At 37.5% G+C, this 17,145-nt stretch overlaps 1 protein-coding gene across 1 annotated transcript; it reads left to right on the top strand.

Moving 5' to 3' along the window:
* The first annotated feature begins 289 nt into the window (after positions 1 to 289).
* On the top strand, positions 290 to 15,675 carry ATAD5 (ATPase family AAA domain containing 5). Its single transcript, XM_071764308.1, has 23 exons — positions 290 to 522; positions 1,409 to 3,204; positions 3,324 to 3,411; positions 3,988 to 4,152; positions 4,674 to 4,812; positions 5,030 to 5,114; positions 5,271 to 5,452; positions 6,242 to 6,399; positions 6,690 to 6,843; positions 7,056 to 7,349; positions 7,523 to 7,619; positions 8,473 to 8,555; positions 8,674 to 8,819; positions 8,936 to 9,086; positions 9,565 to 9,742; positions 10,121 to 10,232; positions 11,087 to 11,180; positions 11,371 to 11,435; positions 11,701 to 11,881; positions 12,591 to 12,778; positions 13,065 to 13,879; positions 14,414 to 14,578; positions 14,770 to 15,675. The coding sequence occupies exons 1-23, from the start codon at positions 445 to 447 to the stop codon at positions 14,846 to 14,848; spliced, it is 5,493 nt and encodes a 1,830-aa protein (XP_071620409.1). The 5' UTR covers positions 290 to 444; the 3' UTR covers positions 14,849 to 15,675.
* Positions 15,676 to 17,145: the final 1,470 nt, after the last annotated feature.

The raw sequence follows: 17,145 nt of genomic DNA, 5'->3' as shown, positions 1-17,145 counted from the left end.
GCCCCGGGGCTGCGCTACCGGCCGTCCCGCCGTGTCCGTCCCCGCTCTCGCCCCGTGCCCCCCCCGTGTGACGTCACTGGCCCCGCCCCCTCGAGGCGGCGGCGCGAAACTCCCGCTGGCGGCCGCAGCCGCTCGCGGAGGAGGGCGTGGCCCCGCCGGCACGTGACCGGCCCCGCGAAGCAGGGGCGGGGCAGGGCGGGGCGGGGCGGCCTCGCGTCACGTGAGCGCGGACGGCGCGCGGCCGTTGGCAGGGCGGGTGGGTCACGTGGGGTCCCCCGTGGCCCCGCCCCCTTCCGCGCGGAGGTCCGAATCCCGTCCCGCGCGCGCTTTTCTCCCCGCTCCTCCCGCTCCTCTCAGGCGGCGGCACCGGGCGGGCCGCTCCATGGCGGTCGCGAGTGCCTCCTCCCGCGGCTGAGGGCTTCGATCCTCTCCAGCGCCCGGGGCATGGTGGGCAGGGTCGCCGTGGCCGCGGCGGCCGCCTCTCTCCCCGGGAAAGACGACGACGAAGAAGACGAGGGGCAGGTAGGGAGGCGGAGGCGAGCCGGGGCGCCGCGCCCTGAGGGGCGACGGACGGTGCTGCCGGGGCGGCCCGGGAGGTGGGCGCCTCTTTGTCCGGGGCGCTTGTCACGGAGCGCCCGGTTTCACGGGAGGGGGGAGGCGGAAAACGGCGGCGGGGCGGCTGCCCAGCCCGGTGCCCTCTGCCCGGTGCCCTCTGCCCTCGCTCGCAGCCCACGGGCCAGGCTGTCATGAAATGCCGTCTTGGGGCACCTCTGCCGAGTCCCGGTAACTTTTGGTCAGGAGCGTTTGCAGTTTCGGGGGCTGTGACTTCAGCTGAGTTCAGTTTTTAATACACTAGAAGGCTATGTATGGAAGTCTTTGTGAACCCCCTTTCTTAGAGAATTATGAGATACAAATTATGGGATATGAATTGTCTTGCAGTAATTTGCTTTATTTGTAAAAGTACAGTTTCTTCTTAAGATGTGTTAGGTGTTTACAGTAGGATCATAGATCTCTAAGTCATATTGTTAAGGATAATTTCATGATTCTCCCCAAATGCTTTGGTGAACATCTTCAGGTAACCAATAGATGATTGAGCTGGAGCAGACTTTCTGAACTTGTCATATGAAATCCCTGCAGAGCTGTTGTCAGGACTTTGTCACTTTCAGGTTTGGTAGTCTCAAAGTTCCAGAACAAGAATTTTATTTATTTGAAGTGGCAGAATCTTTATTTTAAGCTGACAAAAATATCAAGATAATATGCATAGTGTCTTAGTGCACTGACACAAGTTCTTTATCCTCTGAAAAAGTACTAGTGTCACCAATACTGCAGATACTGTACTGTTCTATACTGCTACACTAAAGTCATCTTAAGTATTTTAAAGCTAATGTGGCTGTTGAACTTTTTATAGCCATGCAAGAAACGGCGAGAGGAAGATACTTCTGTGGAAACAATCACAAGATATTTTTCACCATTAGCAAAGCCAATGGATAAAGCCTTGTCACCACCAAAACCCAACAACATACTGGATTATTTTAAAAAGGCATCTCTAACTGAGAAAGGTACATTGCCAGTTGTAGTAGGAGAAAATAAAACATTGTTGGATGCTGATGACAAAGAGTGTAAGTCACCTTTTAAACCACCTTTAAAGTGGAAGAGGAAAGGGAAGAGAGTTAATTTAAATAATAAGCAAAGAGCGATTAAAGAATCTGAGAATGAAGATGAAATAAAACTTAGTAATGACACCAGCAGAGAAACAACAGGACTGAAACAAGACAGTAATGATTTTATTGCTACTTGTGCTTTGGTTGGCCAGAGATGTACAAGAGAATTAGAAGAAGATATTGTCCAAAGAAGGAACTTCTCCAATGCTGGCATCTCCAGAAAAAATGCAAAGAAAGTTGGTTCTGAAGTAAATGGAACAAAAAATAGAATAAGAAAATCAAGGAAGAGGAAGCAAAAAGTGAATATGGATTTGTCTGAAAGTCTTTTGTCTGAAAACCAACTGAATGAAAAGTGTAAAAAGGATGCTGAAGATACAAAAAAGGTAGTTTCTCCTACAGTAGCAGAGCGTGACATTGTTATTAGTGACTCCAGTTTTGAACTTCATAGGGATGATAAATCATCACAGGTAAATAACAGCATTGTAACAGTGTCATTTGAGGACTTCCTGAAGAGTCAAGGAGAAAGCAATGTAGATCATGTTGAAGACACAAAACCAGCAGTGGACAATGCTGCTACATCAAATGACATGGACAAAAGTGACAGTGACCCAGATAAGTGTGAGGAATCTCAGCAGCTACCACTTAGAACAGTAACTGTCCTTGCACAAGTTCATTCCATTCCCCCAAAATTAGCTCCATTACATAAGGAACAAAAAGGCTCTAGGAAAATAGCTTCCATTTTTCTAAAGCAGAAGGGATGTGTTGTGGAAAAAGAAAGCAGCCCACCCCTCTTGGACAGTGAGCAAACTGAACAGGTTGTACAGAAAAGAAAATCTAATGTAGTTATTGAGGAAGAAGAGTTGGAGTTAGCTGTACTAGAGACTGCAGGGTCAGATTCTTTGAAGCCAAAATGTACTCTGGAAGAAAGGCATCAGTTTATGAAGGCATTTAGACAACCAACATCAGATGTAGTGAAAAGTGGAGTTAAAAGGGCACCTGGAAAACAAAAGCAAGTCCTCGGAAAGTGTTCCAAAGAAAAAGAAGGACCTGAAGATGACACTGCTTTAAATAAAGGATTAGAAAGCAGAGTACCAGAAGAATATGTGGGCAAATACACACAATCTGGTTCTGAAAACAATAGAACTAAATCCAAAAGACCTAAAAAGCTTCAGAAAAAAGGAAATGGAAGAAAGAAGGCTCCAGATCCTAAGGAAACAAATGACTCTAATACCAGCAATTACGATGAAGATATTCAGGATTCAGGAGCTAATATTCTTTCTAAGGAAAACACCTTAGATGTAGGAATTTCATCAAATCTGAAAGTGAGTAAGTTAAGGAGGAGTTCAAGGCAGGAGAAAATCAAAGCATCCAAAAATGTTACACCTAAAAAAAAGAGGATTAGAAATACCTTTTCTGAAGATGAATTAGGTGTCAGTCCCTTTCAGACTTCTACACCAAAAGCAAGTGAGCGATCCTTGAAGAAAAGTAACATGTATAAAGCTGAGGTGATCACTGTGCCCTTTGATGGGAGCAGCCCAATAAGGTAAATGTTTTAGTGTATTTCCCTTTATTAACATTACTAGCATTGTGCCCTTAATTCCCATTATTTAATAACATTTCCTTTTATTAAAAAGTGATCATCTTACTTTTCCTCCCAATTAGAATGCGCTTCACACGTATCAATATGACTACAAAATCAAGTAAAGCTGAAGCAATGAAAAATGAAGATTTTAACTCAAAAAATATTAAGGTAATTTATGTAACAGTTTGTTTCAGTATTTTGTCATTTACCATATGTAAATAATTGTGTAAATATTCAGAATTGTTTAAGAGTGTACTGTAACACAGCATGACTGTTCTTAGACGCCCTACAGGAAGTAGCTGTTTGATGCTGATTTATGATAGAATTTGATCTGGTTTCTGTACATTTATTGTACCATAGTTTTAAAATGTTTTATTAGTGTACATCTACTTTTCATAACAGAAAAACCCTAATGAAATAGCATGCTCATGTCCTGCAGCTTGTCAGGATGGGGCACAGTAGAAGAGCTTATGCCTAACAATATTACTGCCCATATTTCATTTGTTCTGGGGACAAACTGGAGGATCCTCTTATTGGGCTCTCACTTCTTTTTGAAATGTATTTCTACCATATTAATTTTCTCCTCCTTTCTATCCCTTCATTTTCTATTTGATACAAATAACATTTTATAAAAAACCATACACTTAGATGAGTGCGAAAAATTACATTTAACGTGCAAAATGCTTACTGAATATATTGCTGTTAATTGCAAGGTATTCTGGTTCTTTTATACTTTATTAACAGATAAGCTCTACTTCCAAAAACGTATCCAAAGCAAAGCAGCTGATTGAAAAAGCAAAGGCTCTACAGCACAACAGAGCAAAGGTTACTGAGGACTCCCCAGCTCCTGTGAGGCGCTCGTTGCGCCAACGAGCTCTTGCTGAAAAGAAGAAAATACAGGAAGATGAAGTAAGCCCTGTACACTTCATAGGGGGGAAAGATTTTAAAGTCTTTGTGAGTCATTTAAGCAATAAAATTGTTTCTTTTCCTGCAAACCTTTCTTTTAAAGAACCAAGTAAGGTAGATACCTGTGCAGTGAGTGGTATGGTTAATGTCAAATAGTAAAGCAGCTCCCAGGTACAGACTGGCAAGCTCATCCTAGTGCAAATCTGTAATAAAGCAGCAGATGGCCACTCTTTAGAACAAAATTACTGTTTCTCTCCTGATGGGCAGCAAGGTATCTGTTTCAAATGTGTATGTTTTAGACATATAAATTTAGGTAAGAGTAATTCCAGCTTCTGTTTGTATATTGGAGATCTTGCTCTAGTCTGTGTAGACAACAGTAGTAAAAGCATTGTATAATCTACAAATTATATTGCTAACTTCAGTTCTCTCTAGCACTTTCTTAACTTTTTTCATCACTACATTTTGTTCTTAGCAAAGGAGAAAAAGCTGTGTTTCCTTTCTTATTTTATTTGCTTTCCCTTTAGGAATCAGTAATAATTTTAGATTCAAGTCTGAGTAATGACAGCACTACAGTGCAGAATGGGAAGCAGAAGAATCTTCGAAGCTTAAATGATGTTTTGGGGAAAAAGACAAGAAACTTAAAGGTTGCAAAGAACTCAAATGGTAATTGCATTTTACTGGATGTGTTTAATTTTATTACAGTCATTGATTATTGACTGCAGTAGTTTTGTCCTCATGTATAGTGCTGAAATAATTCAAAACTATAATAAATTTTGGTAACATGTTATTAAATGGAATATATAGAAAGTGAACAGAATAGCAAGACTAGAATCCTATAGCAGTGTTAATCTAATAATGGTTTTTTTTTTTCTTTTTCAAGGAAAACTGAGATATCCACCTTCCTCCCTAGGCAGGAATGCTCAAAACTCTGCAGGTGAACCAGTTGTGATCTTTGATGAAAGCAGGTCAGTTTTCAAGACTGCAGTTGCTTAAATCTGTTTCAAGGTTACTTTAACATTCATGTGTAGAAATGAATGTGATTTAAATTGTGTTGTGGGGCTGGTAGGGCTAATGTGTTTTGTTGTTGTTTTTTTTTTTTTTAATTTCTATTTTCATTAAAGCCAAGATGCATCAGAAAACTCTCAAGATGATGATCAGTTTAGAGCAAAACGTGAATTCTTGATGAGTGGATTGCCAGAGTCACTGAAAAGACAGATTGCAAAGAAAGCAGCAGCAATGGAAGCATATGCTCTTGCAAGTTCTTCTTTTAAGACTGTTGTCCATGTGCAGCAGAAGGATGACTGTAAGCTTTTGTTCAGCCATTGTGCAAATGCATGGAATAATTTCTAATCTGTGGAGAATAGAAACTTGATCATCAGAAGTTACTATTATGACTGGAATAGCAGATAGTTCCTTCTTGTTTTGTGTCACAGTAAGAAAACAAAATAAGCTTCCAGTGAGGTGTTTTTTTTTTTTTTAACACACAATTTAGAAATTAAATTGATGCTAAAGTAATGTGTAAGTTTATGGGTAAGGATGCAAAACTCAGTATTTAGTCAAAACGTTATTCTTTCAAGCTCCAATTTGGAAAATAAAGATCATGTTGGACTGATTGGGACAGAAATAATTTCCTTCTGACTCAGGCAAAATATTTCTTAAAAGAGGAAAAGAACAGCCCATTTTATTCCACTGAGAGAGAGTACTACAATGTTGTTAAGAAAGGGCATGACAGAAAATCAGAAAGGAGAAGAGCACTTCAGAGTATAGATTGCAAACCAACTGATAAAAAACCAAAATCCTTGGTGAGCTCCTGTCCCACAGAGACCCAGTGAGGGCTCAGCTTGTCACCTGGAGCAAGCAGAGCCCAGGAGCAACTTACTGGAGAAATGTTTATGCAAATATGTGCAAATTTGTTCTGCTTGTGGGAGAAGGAGTTAATAAAGATAAAAAGTTGATGCAGTGTAAGTTAAATAAGCTGAGTTTTGACATGATAAACTGTAGTTAAAAGAGCATTTACTCTTACTGTCTGTGACTGTACCTCTGTTTTGCTAACAAAAGTTTCCTTGTTTTGTTTTTGGGGTTTATTTTGTAGGTTACCCAATGTGGAAATTGAAATCACCATCCTGTCCTCTATTAGCTAAGCTAAGGAAACTCAATACTGATGTCACTAACATCACAAAAATCACTCTCTCACTTGGTGAATTTTCCACTGTGAATTCAAAACTAGCTGGAGACTCTTCTGCACCTGTGGTTAGTACTTTTAAAATGTTACAAGAAAAATGAAAATAAAATGGAAATTATTTTCTTACTTTTTAGGACTTCTGTTGTTTAAAAAAAATCTTTCACTTTGAATCTGTCTTGATCCAGGATTTTTTTTATCTTTTACTGATTTACCCTTTTTGCATCATAACATTAGACAAGTCTCAAGGGTTTCTGTTAAATCTCTAGATTTAGGAAAACAGCTACCAGTTTAAACTATGCAAAACTGTCACTGTTAGTGGTTTTTAGTAATAATTTTACTATTTGTGTGTGTGTTACAGCTTTCTGGCCACCGACCATTTTTTACTGATACATTCAGGAAAGATTTACTAGATGAGATCATCTCTTCTAATTCTCAGTTTCCTGTGAGAAAATATTTCTACAAGTTTCTGAAAAAGCAAACAGAACAGTTGGGTTTTGAAAACAGTGCACAAGGTTAGTAATCTGTGTAAGGAAACACAAAAACACACACACACACACTCTGTCTGGCATAAAAAGATAACCTGGGATTTCCAGAAGTGTTTTGGTGAAGGAATGTGGTTGTTGGGAATAAACTGGTCCTCACATTTTAGGTTCTTCAGCTAGGACTTAAAGAAATGTGCAGTTGCAATGGACATAGAGTGCATTTTTTTTTTTTTTTTTCTTAGAAAGTGGAGATGGCACTGCAAATTCTGAGGTAAAGCAGAAGCATTCTGACAATTGGAAGGAAACAAAGAGGAAAAGGAAAGAAACAGAAGACCGTAAATCAAAAAGAAGAAAAGAAGTTGAAGGTACAGAGACTGAAATAAAACCCAGAGTTTCCAGAAACCTTATTTCTCCAAGACATGGGGAAAACCAAGCAGAGACAGGACAAGCAGCGTGCTTAGAAAAAGAGAAGACCCAGAAATCAGATGCTATGACAGAAGATGCTGGATATTTGTCAGAACCAAATGCATTTTCAGGTAACTCTGTTTCCTGTCTGATTTTAATTACCTCTGCTTTGAGAAAATGTACAGATGATGTATGTCAGCTTTCCTCATGTAAAAATCATATCTAGTCTTAATATTCTATTAGACTGGATCAACTCTTTTGCATGAAGAACTACTTAAAAATGAGCAACATTTTTTTTCTGTAGGTATTGAAAAAGAAGACATGCTCTGGACAGAAAAATACCAGCCTCAAGATTCCAGTGAACTTGTAGGGAACAAGAAAGAAATTGAGAGGCTACACAGGTGAGAAGTGGGAGCACAGGTCCATCCTTAAAATAACAACAACAAAAAAAAAGAATCCTATTACTTGATTATGCTGAAAGAGTGAAATCAATTATTTTACACTGCCTGTATAACAGTTACAGGGTGTATGTTTGTGGCCTCAGCTGTGGTTTACTTCCAAAAAGTTCAGAAACAAATTGTCAGTTGGTGTGCTTGACCTTTAGGTCATGGTTTCTTTCACAGTAATACTTCAGTAGCTTGTAAGGTATGACACAAGACAAAACCACAGATGAAATCCTGCATTAGGCTGTAGGATAGGATGAAATACAGGAGTAAATACCCTTAAAATTTTAGTATAAATCACTTTGGTCAGGTTATTTAAACTTAGACACTGTGGATGAGAGACAGCAGCTTCCCAGGACTTGTCTGTTTCCCTACAAGCATTTCTGATCCTGATGGAGATGCACTGCCTCTGCTTTTGAGAGTAATTTAGCACTCAAGTCCATCTTGCAGATTGTGCTTTGAGTTAAGTTTTCTGGGTGGGTTTAAATTATTGTTGTGGCTCTTACTCAGAATTTAGAGACCCATCTGACTAACAGCACTTGGCAAGGAATAATAAAGCATTTTCCACAGTTGCAGTAGTTTGCCAAGTGACTTGTTTTTATACCAACCAACCAACAGAATGAAGGATTCCTTTTTTACAAAAGAATCAAACCCTGCACAACTTATTTTTTTAATCTGAAAGAAAGGGCTTGAGAAGTGTTTGAGAGGCATAACAAGTGACCAGTGTGCCCTAGTTTTATGTTCTATTCCAACTGAAATTTGTTCTTTATTCAGCAGTAATTTCTATCTTTTTGTTCTGTTCCTTTTATAGTTGGTTAAAAGAGTGGAAAAAAAGAGCTGACTGGGAAGAAAAAAGAAATCAGAAAGGGGAAAAAGAAGACAAGGAGCATCAAGGTGCTGATAGAATCAAAATTATATATATATGGTTTCTCTTGGTAATGTTGGCATAAAAATTACATAAATTGGTAATGGTTTGAAGAAGTTGTGTTGGTTTTTTTTAAAAATTCTACAGATTCTTTGGACAGCCTTGACTTCAGAGATAATAAATCTGATATGGAGGAAGAGACCAGCCTTTGCAATACAGTTCTGATAACTGGCCCACCAGGAGTGGGGAAAACTGCTGCAGTGTATGCTTGTGCTCAAGAACTTGGTTTTAAGGTTTGTAAAGTCCTTTCCTTGGAGCCATTTTTCCTGTATGTCACTAGTTATATGATAGTATATTTGTACTACAAGGGGTCTGAATTTTTTTTAATGTAAATTAAACACCATTGCAGATATTTGAAGTCAATGCCTCTTGCCAGCGTAGTGGAAGACACATCCTCTCTCAACTGAAAGAAGCTACTCAGTCTCATCAGGTGGACAAAAAGGGCATTAATGCATATAAGCCATGCTTTTTCAACAGTTGTAGCAGTACCAAATCTCCAAGTAAGTTTCATCATTATATCTGAGTTTTTTTGTTTAGTTGGGGTTTTTTTTTGTTGGTTGGTTTTTAGCTGGTTCTGCTGTGGTTTGGGTTTGGTTTTTTGGTTGTTTTTTTTGAGTTCCCCAGAAAATTTTTATACATTAGTTGTTTAAAAAAAGATAGCAAATTTCAGTATTTCTGGCCATAATAATAAATGCTCTGTCAGCTGACACACTATGTACCAAATTAAATAATGACTTTATCAAAATGATTGGCTCTTAAGGTGTTTTTGTAGTTGTGGAATAAGTGCAATGTTACGTGAATAGCACATTGAACTGAAAGCATTTCTTATGACAGTAGGAAAGTAAAATAAGCAGATAGCAGCAGAATAAACCTGTCCTGTACTAGATACAAAACTGGGATTTGTTCTAAATTTGCATGTGAAATATCAGTTTATGATTACATTTCCAGCTTATGCTTAAAACAAAACATCTCTTTCAGAAAAAATGTATTCTCCAAAGAAAGTTGTTTCACCAAGAAAACCTCCACTGTCACCAAAGGGAGCAGGATTAAAACGAAGCTTACCTCCTAAAACACTTGCAAACTATTTCAGAATTTCTTCCAAATGTAAAGGTAATGATGGAGGAGTAACATCTCAAGAAAAAAAAGGTAGGTATCACTATTTAATAATAATGATTATTATTATTATTAAATTATTAATTAATAAATTTAATAATAATTAGTTACCTTTGGCAATGGAAATGCTACCCTGTACTACTGTTTATGTGGAGCTGTCTGGAGGAAACAGTAGAGTGCACTTTCTACACTCTATCATGAGTTACTCACTGCAGTTGAGATTAGTCCTTGGCTTTTTTTTTTTAAACCAGAGACACCAGAGAAGGGTGTAGGTCAGATTTCTAAGATTTATCATCAGGATAGACTTTCCTAAGCAGTTTATACATGGGGTGTTTTTGAAACCAGGATCAAGAATGTATATAAAATGGATTAAGTCTTCCTCTGCTTCCTGCACAATTCTTTGTCCATCTGCAGGAAGTACTCAAAATACAAGTGAAGAAAAGAAAGATGTTCAAATCAAGTCAATAAACAAGGAAACAGAAGGAGGAGAACAGAACAGAAAAAGTGCAACATCTCTCATTCTTTTTGAAGAGGTAAAATTCACATGAAATATCTTGGTGTGAGTAACATGTCCTTTCATTATAGAGTTTAAAGAAAGAGTTTAACTTTTTAACTTCAAAGAGTTTAATTTTTTGGTTTTTCCCTTTCTCATTGAGACTTCTACGTAGATTCAAGTGTGAGGATACACAGGGTCTTGATGTTGGATCATTATTTTACAAAGTTATTTTAAAAGATAAACTATCATCTATTGACTGTTGGAACTGTTTGAAGGATTCTGCTAATTTAATTCCTTTGATTATGGAAAAAGTGTTGGTTTATAATTTCACACTGCTTAGGTGCACTGAGACACTTGAAAAAGTCACTGTTAGCACCCCAGTGATTACAATATCTAACTCCACCTTTAATTCTTCTTTCTTTAACATGCCCAAAAATGTCTGAGTCTTAACTAAAAATACAAAACTGCATCCAAGAATGTAATTTTCAGTAAATAAGGAAAGGAAGTACAGCAGTGTAGCCAAATGTGGGTTGATCCTACAGATCACTGGTGCTGTTCTATTAAAAAGGAAAGAAAAATTTCAAAAGCCACCTGGATGTGGTCGTGGGTAACTTGCTCTAGGTGACCCAGCTCAGGCAAGGGGTTGGACATCCTGACCTCTAGAGGTCTTCTGCCCTGAACCAGTGTGTGATTTTTGTCAGCTTTGTGGTCAAAGTGTTTTGTGCTAAAAAGTGAACTCTTTGAAGCCCGTGTGCTGCCATTGCACACTTGTGTTCAAGAAATCTCTATGAATGCTCAGCCTCACTGGGTCATTAGCAGTGTTCTCTGCACTCACAGCTTGTAGCTGTTGTTAAAGCCATTGATATCTTGCATGTCATTTGTTTTCTGTAGGTAGATATAATATTTGATGAAGATGCAGGATTTCTAAGTGCAATAAAGACATTCATGGCAACTGCAAAGAGACCTGTCATTCTTACTACCAATGGTGAGTGCTGTTTGTTTCAGTAATTATGCTTTAGAGAGAATACAGCTCCTAAATGTAAAATTAAATGAGTGGAGACTATACAGAGAGTATTTTACTACTTGAATGAAGATACTGGCTGCTCTAATAGGTAAAGAAAATAACTAGTTTTGAACCTAATGCTGTGACAGTTCACTGATCCCTCTTTCTATAGATCCAACATTCAGCTTAATGTTTGATGGCTGTTTTGAAGAGATCAACTTTAGAACCCCTTCCTTGGTAAGTCTGTGTGTTTTGTTTGTTTTTATTGAGTTGATTTTCTAAATTGGACTTAATTCTCTGACATGGACTGTTCAGCTTTGGTGGAGTATTCTGCTTTTCCATGGATGTTTCAACGTAACTAATCTAATGTAATTAACTAATTCTCCACACCAAGAGGAAAAATACATTGCAAGCATAAATAAAATAATTTATTTCTGTGTGACTTACTGCAATCTGATTGTTAGGAGTTGTTTTCAGTGTTTTTTGTCTAACTCTTCTTCAGATAAATGCTGCAAGCTATCTTCAGGTGCTGTGTCTGGCAGAGAATCTACGAACAGATGTAAAAGACTTGGCTACTCTGTTAACCACAAATAACTGTGATATCAGGCAAAGTGTTCTCTACTTACAATTTTGGGTTAGAAGTGGAGGTGGATTCTTGAAAGACAAACATTTGTCACATCATGGTAGGTTGATTTTAATTTAAAATTTTCCATCTTCATGTGAAATTGATTAAATCAAACCGTTCTTAGACATGTATGAACTGAACAGATGGTAGGGTTCTGGGTGTTGGTTTTTTAGTAACCCCCATTATGGTACTTCATTATCTCCCTTTTGTAGTCTGAGTAGCAAAATTAGGCAGAACAAGGACCCAGTAGTAGTTTGCTTTTAACTCAATTGGCAGTTTTTTATCTATTTAGCTGGGTTGTAGATAGTTCATCTAGAAGAAGCTGAACTGAAAAAAAAAAAAAAAAAAAAAAAAAAAAAAAAAAAAAAAGAGAGAGAGAGAGAGAAGCTGGACAGCTAGCAAGCAGGTGGCATGGGTAAGGACTCGGTCCCAAAAGATACTCTGAAGAGGATCTTCAGCAGGTTTGGGCATCTGAGATAGCAAGTGAGCAGGCAGCAGAGAGAGCCTAGTGGGGCATAAGAGGAAGAGCAGAGCATTTCAAATGGCTACTTTCCAAAAAAAGGAGAGCAGGCAGCTCAGTAACACTGAGAGAAGGGGAATGGGGATGGTGGATGGGGCTTGGGATGACTGATTTCAGTTGCTGTATTAATTCAGAACTGCAGCAAGGGGCAACAGTTACAGTATCCTTTATAAAAGGAGTTGAGGGAAAAAATAATTTTCATGATTCAGTTGTTTCTTTGCAAGTAAAGCATCTTATCTTTGTGCAGGAGGAGATGAGACAAATAAAGCAGATCAGATAATTCATCCAGAAAAGACTACTGATTCCAAGATTGATATTTCTCAAGCTGATGCATGTCTTCAGGAGTTCCCCAAATGTGACACAGGCTGTGTAGACACATTGCTTGGCCTTAAGAATATCCTGTTGCCTTCAGAAGATTTGTTTACATTTCTTAAGGTATTTTTGTAGTTGTCTATCTAACACTGTGGAGGATGGCCCAATGACTGAGTGTCATCATCACTATGAACAGCAGCATCTTAGAAGCAAATCTCTTTTAAAAGATTTGTTATAGAAATTAAGGGATTCTGTTGTTATTAAGCAAAAAAGTGGGGCAGTCTCCTGCAAGCAAAACAGTCTCTCACCTTATTACTACAAAGCCAGGAGCGTGAGATTTTCTTGTAATAATATTTTTAATTTTAAAAGTTAATGTATTCATATATTTTTTATTATTGTTATTTTGCAGCACAAAATCACAACCAGGGAGAAATGGAATAAACTGATGCAGCTGCTCACAGAATTTCAGATGAGGAATGTTGATTTTATATATAATAATCTTGAACTTCTTCTCCCCTTACCCATACAAGTTCTTTCAAACCAGTCTGAAGCCTCTAACTCTGCACTTGAAAGGACTACTGTAGTTTCTTCAAAAACCAGATCTAATAATAATAATCACTCTGGAAAAAAGTTTAAAAAGACAAAGAGCCAGAAAAGGCTTGAGATACTGGATGATAGTGACTTATTTGATACTGGACTGAACTATTCAGCTGAATTCCTGACTTTGCCATCAGATAGCCCTACATCTTGTGCTGAAGGGAATGAAGAGGAAACAAAGTTGTTGATAAATAAAGAAGAAGAAACTAAAACTAAAACCTCAGCAAATGAGAAAAGGTCTGCACTTGTTTTTCAGTGTCTGAATTCACTGACTGAATTTGTGGAGGACATGTCCTTCTTGGATTGCTGTGTAAACACTAACACCAAGGAACCACTGGAGTTTTCTAAAGATGAAGGATTTAATTGGACAAATGGCAAAATCAAAAATGGTCTTAGTGATGAATTCAGTATAGAAAATACTGATTGGTGGAGTTCCCAGAGCTGTAGTGAAATAAAGGCAGCTATTGAAGCCCTAAGTTTTAACAAATGTTCTGGCAATATTTCACAAAACTTGGAATCTTCTTTGAGTACCAGTAAAACACCTGAAAGAGATCAGCTGGTGGGACTTACTTTGCATATTTCAAACACAAGAAATTATGTATCCTTCAGTCAGTCGACTGAATCAAGGTAAGCCTTTGCCAGTATTCTGAATTATAATGCAGTTATTTGTCAAAAAGGACTGTTACCAATATTAGTGTTACCAGTGTGTCTCAAAGTGCTGGAATATGTTATTCACTTTGCTTCCATTAGCTTAAACAAACTGCCTAGAAATCTCTGCAAAAGTGACTTTTCTGTTTGAGTAGCCTGATTTATAATGTAGTTCAGGATTGTAGCCTTCTTTTAGTGTAGTTATTTCAAAACCACACAGATGAACACCCCTAAAAGACTTAAAAAAACCCAAAAACCAAACAAAACCAAAAAACCCCAAACCCCTAAAAAGCTGAGAGCAAACTACTGTCCCTGATGCTTCTGAGTGCAGCTTTGTGATGCTGTGTGAGCAGCAGCCAGTCAGAAGCAGCAGTCATCTAATCCATTGGGATGCAGTGTTGGACACTTGGATGTTTAACAGAGTTTTTAACAACTTGATTTGTTCCTGAACGGAACAAAATAGAGACTGCACACTCTTGAACATAAAAAATAAAGCTTCGTTTTCCATTTCAGCATTCACAAAAAAGCACAAAAGAGGCTGGCAGTCATCAGAACTGTATTTTCCAGGAGTCCTTTTAACCTGGGTAATAAGCAGGCCAGCATACTTGAATACCTCCCCACTCTTCGCAGCATCTGTAGGTCTGAGAAGCTTAAAGAGCAAGGGAAGACTAAAAGAAGGTAAGTTTTGGGTTTCCTAAATCTTGCTACATTTCAATATACAAGGTAGTTAAGAATTTTAATAAAATGTTTTGTCAAAGACTTCTAGACAAAAAAGATGAAAGTTTGCTTTTCTAAATTAGTAGAAGTGTTTCCTCCTATTTGGAAATATTTTTGTCCCCTTATAGTCACTTTTACTTTTCTTTTTATAGGTTCTTGCATTATCTTGAAGGGATTCACCTCGAAATTCCCAGACAAATGACAAACAGTCTGTCTTTGGACTTCCCTTAAACTTGATGACACCAGAAATACTTTGTGCCTAATGGTGGTATTCTCACCATAGTTTTTTTTTTTTTTTTTTTTTTTTGTAAACCACATTATTTTATTGTATATTCAGAGCCATTTGTATATTAAATTTCTATAAGTATTTAAAATAATGTATATATCTATTGTCATGATATTGCCCTCCACAACTGAAATGTGGGTTGGTTTGGTGCTTGTCCAGTAAGTGCATTTATAATATTAAATGCACAAACTAATCAATGGGGACTACTTCACAGTATCTTTCTCTGGAATTTGTATATCACATAGCAACCAGTCCTTTTGTAATGAGCAGCTTCACAACTTCAACAGCAAGATTGTTCTTCTTTTTTTTTTTTTTTGAGACCATTTTATTAAAATAAGTTCATTTCTTTCTGAAATTATGAAATAACCCTGGGTGGGAGGGGATGGGGAGAGGATATAAAATATAAGTGACTTAAAACAGCTCTTCACAACAATAACTGGGTAACAAAGTCTTTGAAAAGCACTATGCTTCAATGTACATATATTTGTATACATTGGTTTAATTTCATTATTTACATCTGTCAGATCTGCATGCTAACCTCCTAAAAAGGTAGGAAAATTATTACTGTAGCTCAAGGTGGACTCAGAGATTAGGCAGGATTCTGTAAATAACAATTATTTCAGTGTTACTTCGGTTTCAGTAATATTTAACTACTTCTAGTCTTGTATAGTGTTCTATTTTTATACATCATTTTGTATTTGACAAGACTTCAGCCTGATTGTGATTGAATCTGTTTTTATATGGCAATAAATTTATTAAACTTTGCAACAATTCTGAATATTCCTGTTGCATGAAAGTAAAACTGCAAAAACAATGTTTTCAGCCCATAAACATCATGTTTAAGGGTTTTTTAACTGGAAATATTTCAAGCATGTACTTTTCTGCCTTCTTCTGACAGTTGGACTGTTCCTCTTCCTCAGACTCAGTCAGGTTGGTGCTATACAGTGGTACTCCACTTACCTCAATGTTTCAGTAACAGTAAGGCCATTTTCTAGCACATTCTGTTCTCATCTTGAATTTTTCATGTGTTAAAGATGTTCAGGAATGAGAAATATTTCTGAAAACAGTAAATTATTTTAAGCTTCTACATTGTAGATAATAATTTTTATGCTTACTCTTTCAGTGGACCAGAATTATCAAATAAGAATGAAACAAAGGGGTGTCTGTTAAAATCTTAATGGTTTGTATTGTTGTGTCAATGGTCAAAGCAACTCCTTTACGTTTTTATAAAAATAAATAAATAGAAAAAAAATGTAAAAATCAATGTATATCTGTTCACTGCCTTATAATGGTTCAGATTCAACATCTGAATCTAACTAGATTACAGTGGGGGACCTACATAAATTGGAACCAAGTCCTAATAAAGTGATATGATAGGAAATTCATAAGAGACATAAAGTAGAAATCCATGGGACACAATTTATCTCCATTTAAGTCAACTCTAGTTCCAATAATTGTCTTTAGAATTTTTTATAGCACCTCCAGGCTGCGGAGTTCAAACAACAAAATGGAATTCAAGTACTTCACTTCTTGACAAGGTACTTGTGTAATTGCTACATGAAACCAACCCAAGCTGGTTTGAACAAAAGGATAAGCCATTTGTAATGAGCAGCTTTGTATCTTTGTGCATCAAGTCTGAGCATCTGTTCTCTGGTAGGAGAAAGCATGTTTCTCTGAGGGATGGGCTGGTCTCAAGGACAAGAGATCTGGGGCTGGTTTATTAAATTGGCTTAAAAAGAAATTCCTCACAAGATCCATTCAAGGTCTGTGGAAATCACCTACCTTTGATTAAAAATGTTTTCCTGCAGTAGTCTGTGCCCTGCTTAGCAGAAAACTCCTTTTCTTCCAAAGCATAAAAAGTCAGCTTCAGGAATCTTGAGAATGATTGAAAATACTTGGAAAGGAAAAAGACAAAACCCATGTCTGTGATCTACCTAAACAAAGAATTCTGTGAAACCAGAAGTAAAAAACCCTGGAGTTTCACAATTACTCTACCATCCTCTTTAAGCAGTAGTTATTACTACATGTTGGGGTTTTTTTTTTGTTTTAAAATTATTGTACAAATGTTCTTGTTGAAATCTCTTTTAAGTTTCTTTCTTTTTACTGTTCTTCCAGTATTGCTTTCTAGAATGCAAATGAAGTTGACATTATTCTACAGTCCCAGGAGTAATACAGAAAAAAAGCTGTGTTGTTGCAAGCATAGAGGATAAAAATACTAATCCAGAGTAGGATGGAAGGATCC

This window comes from Heliangelus exortis, chromosome 20 (assembly GCF_036169615.1).
Source record: "Heliangelus exortis chromosome 20, bHelExo1.hap1, whole genome shotgun sequence".
Classification (NCBI taxonomy): Eukaryota; Metazoa; Chordata; class Aves; order Apodiformes; family Trochilidae; genus Heliangelus; species Heliangelus exortis.
Note: the sequence above shows the minus strand (reverse complement) of the source record. Positions and strands in the feature narration are given on the sequence as shown.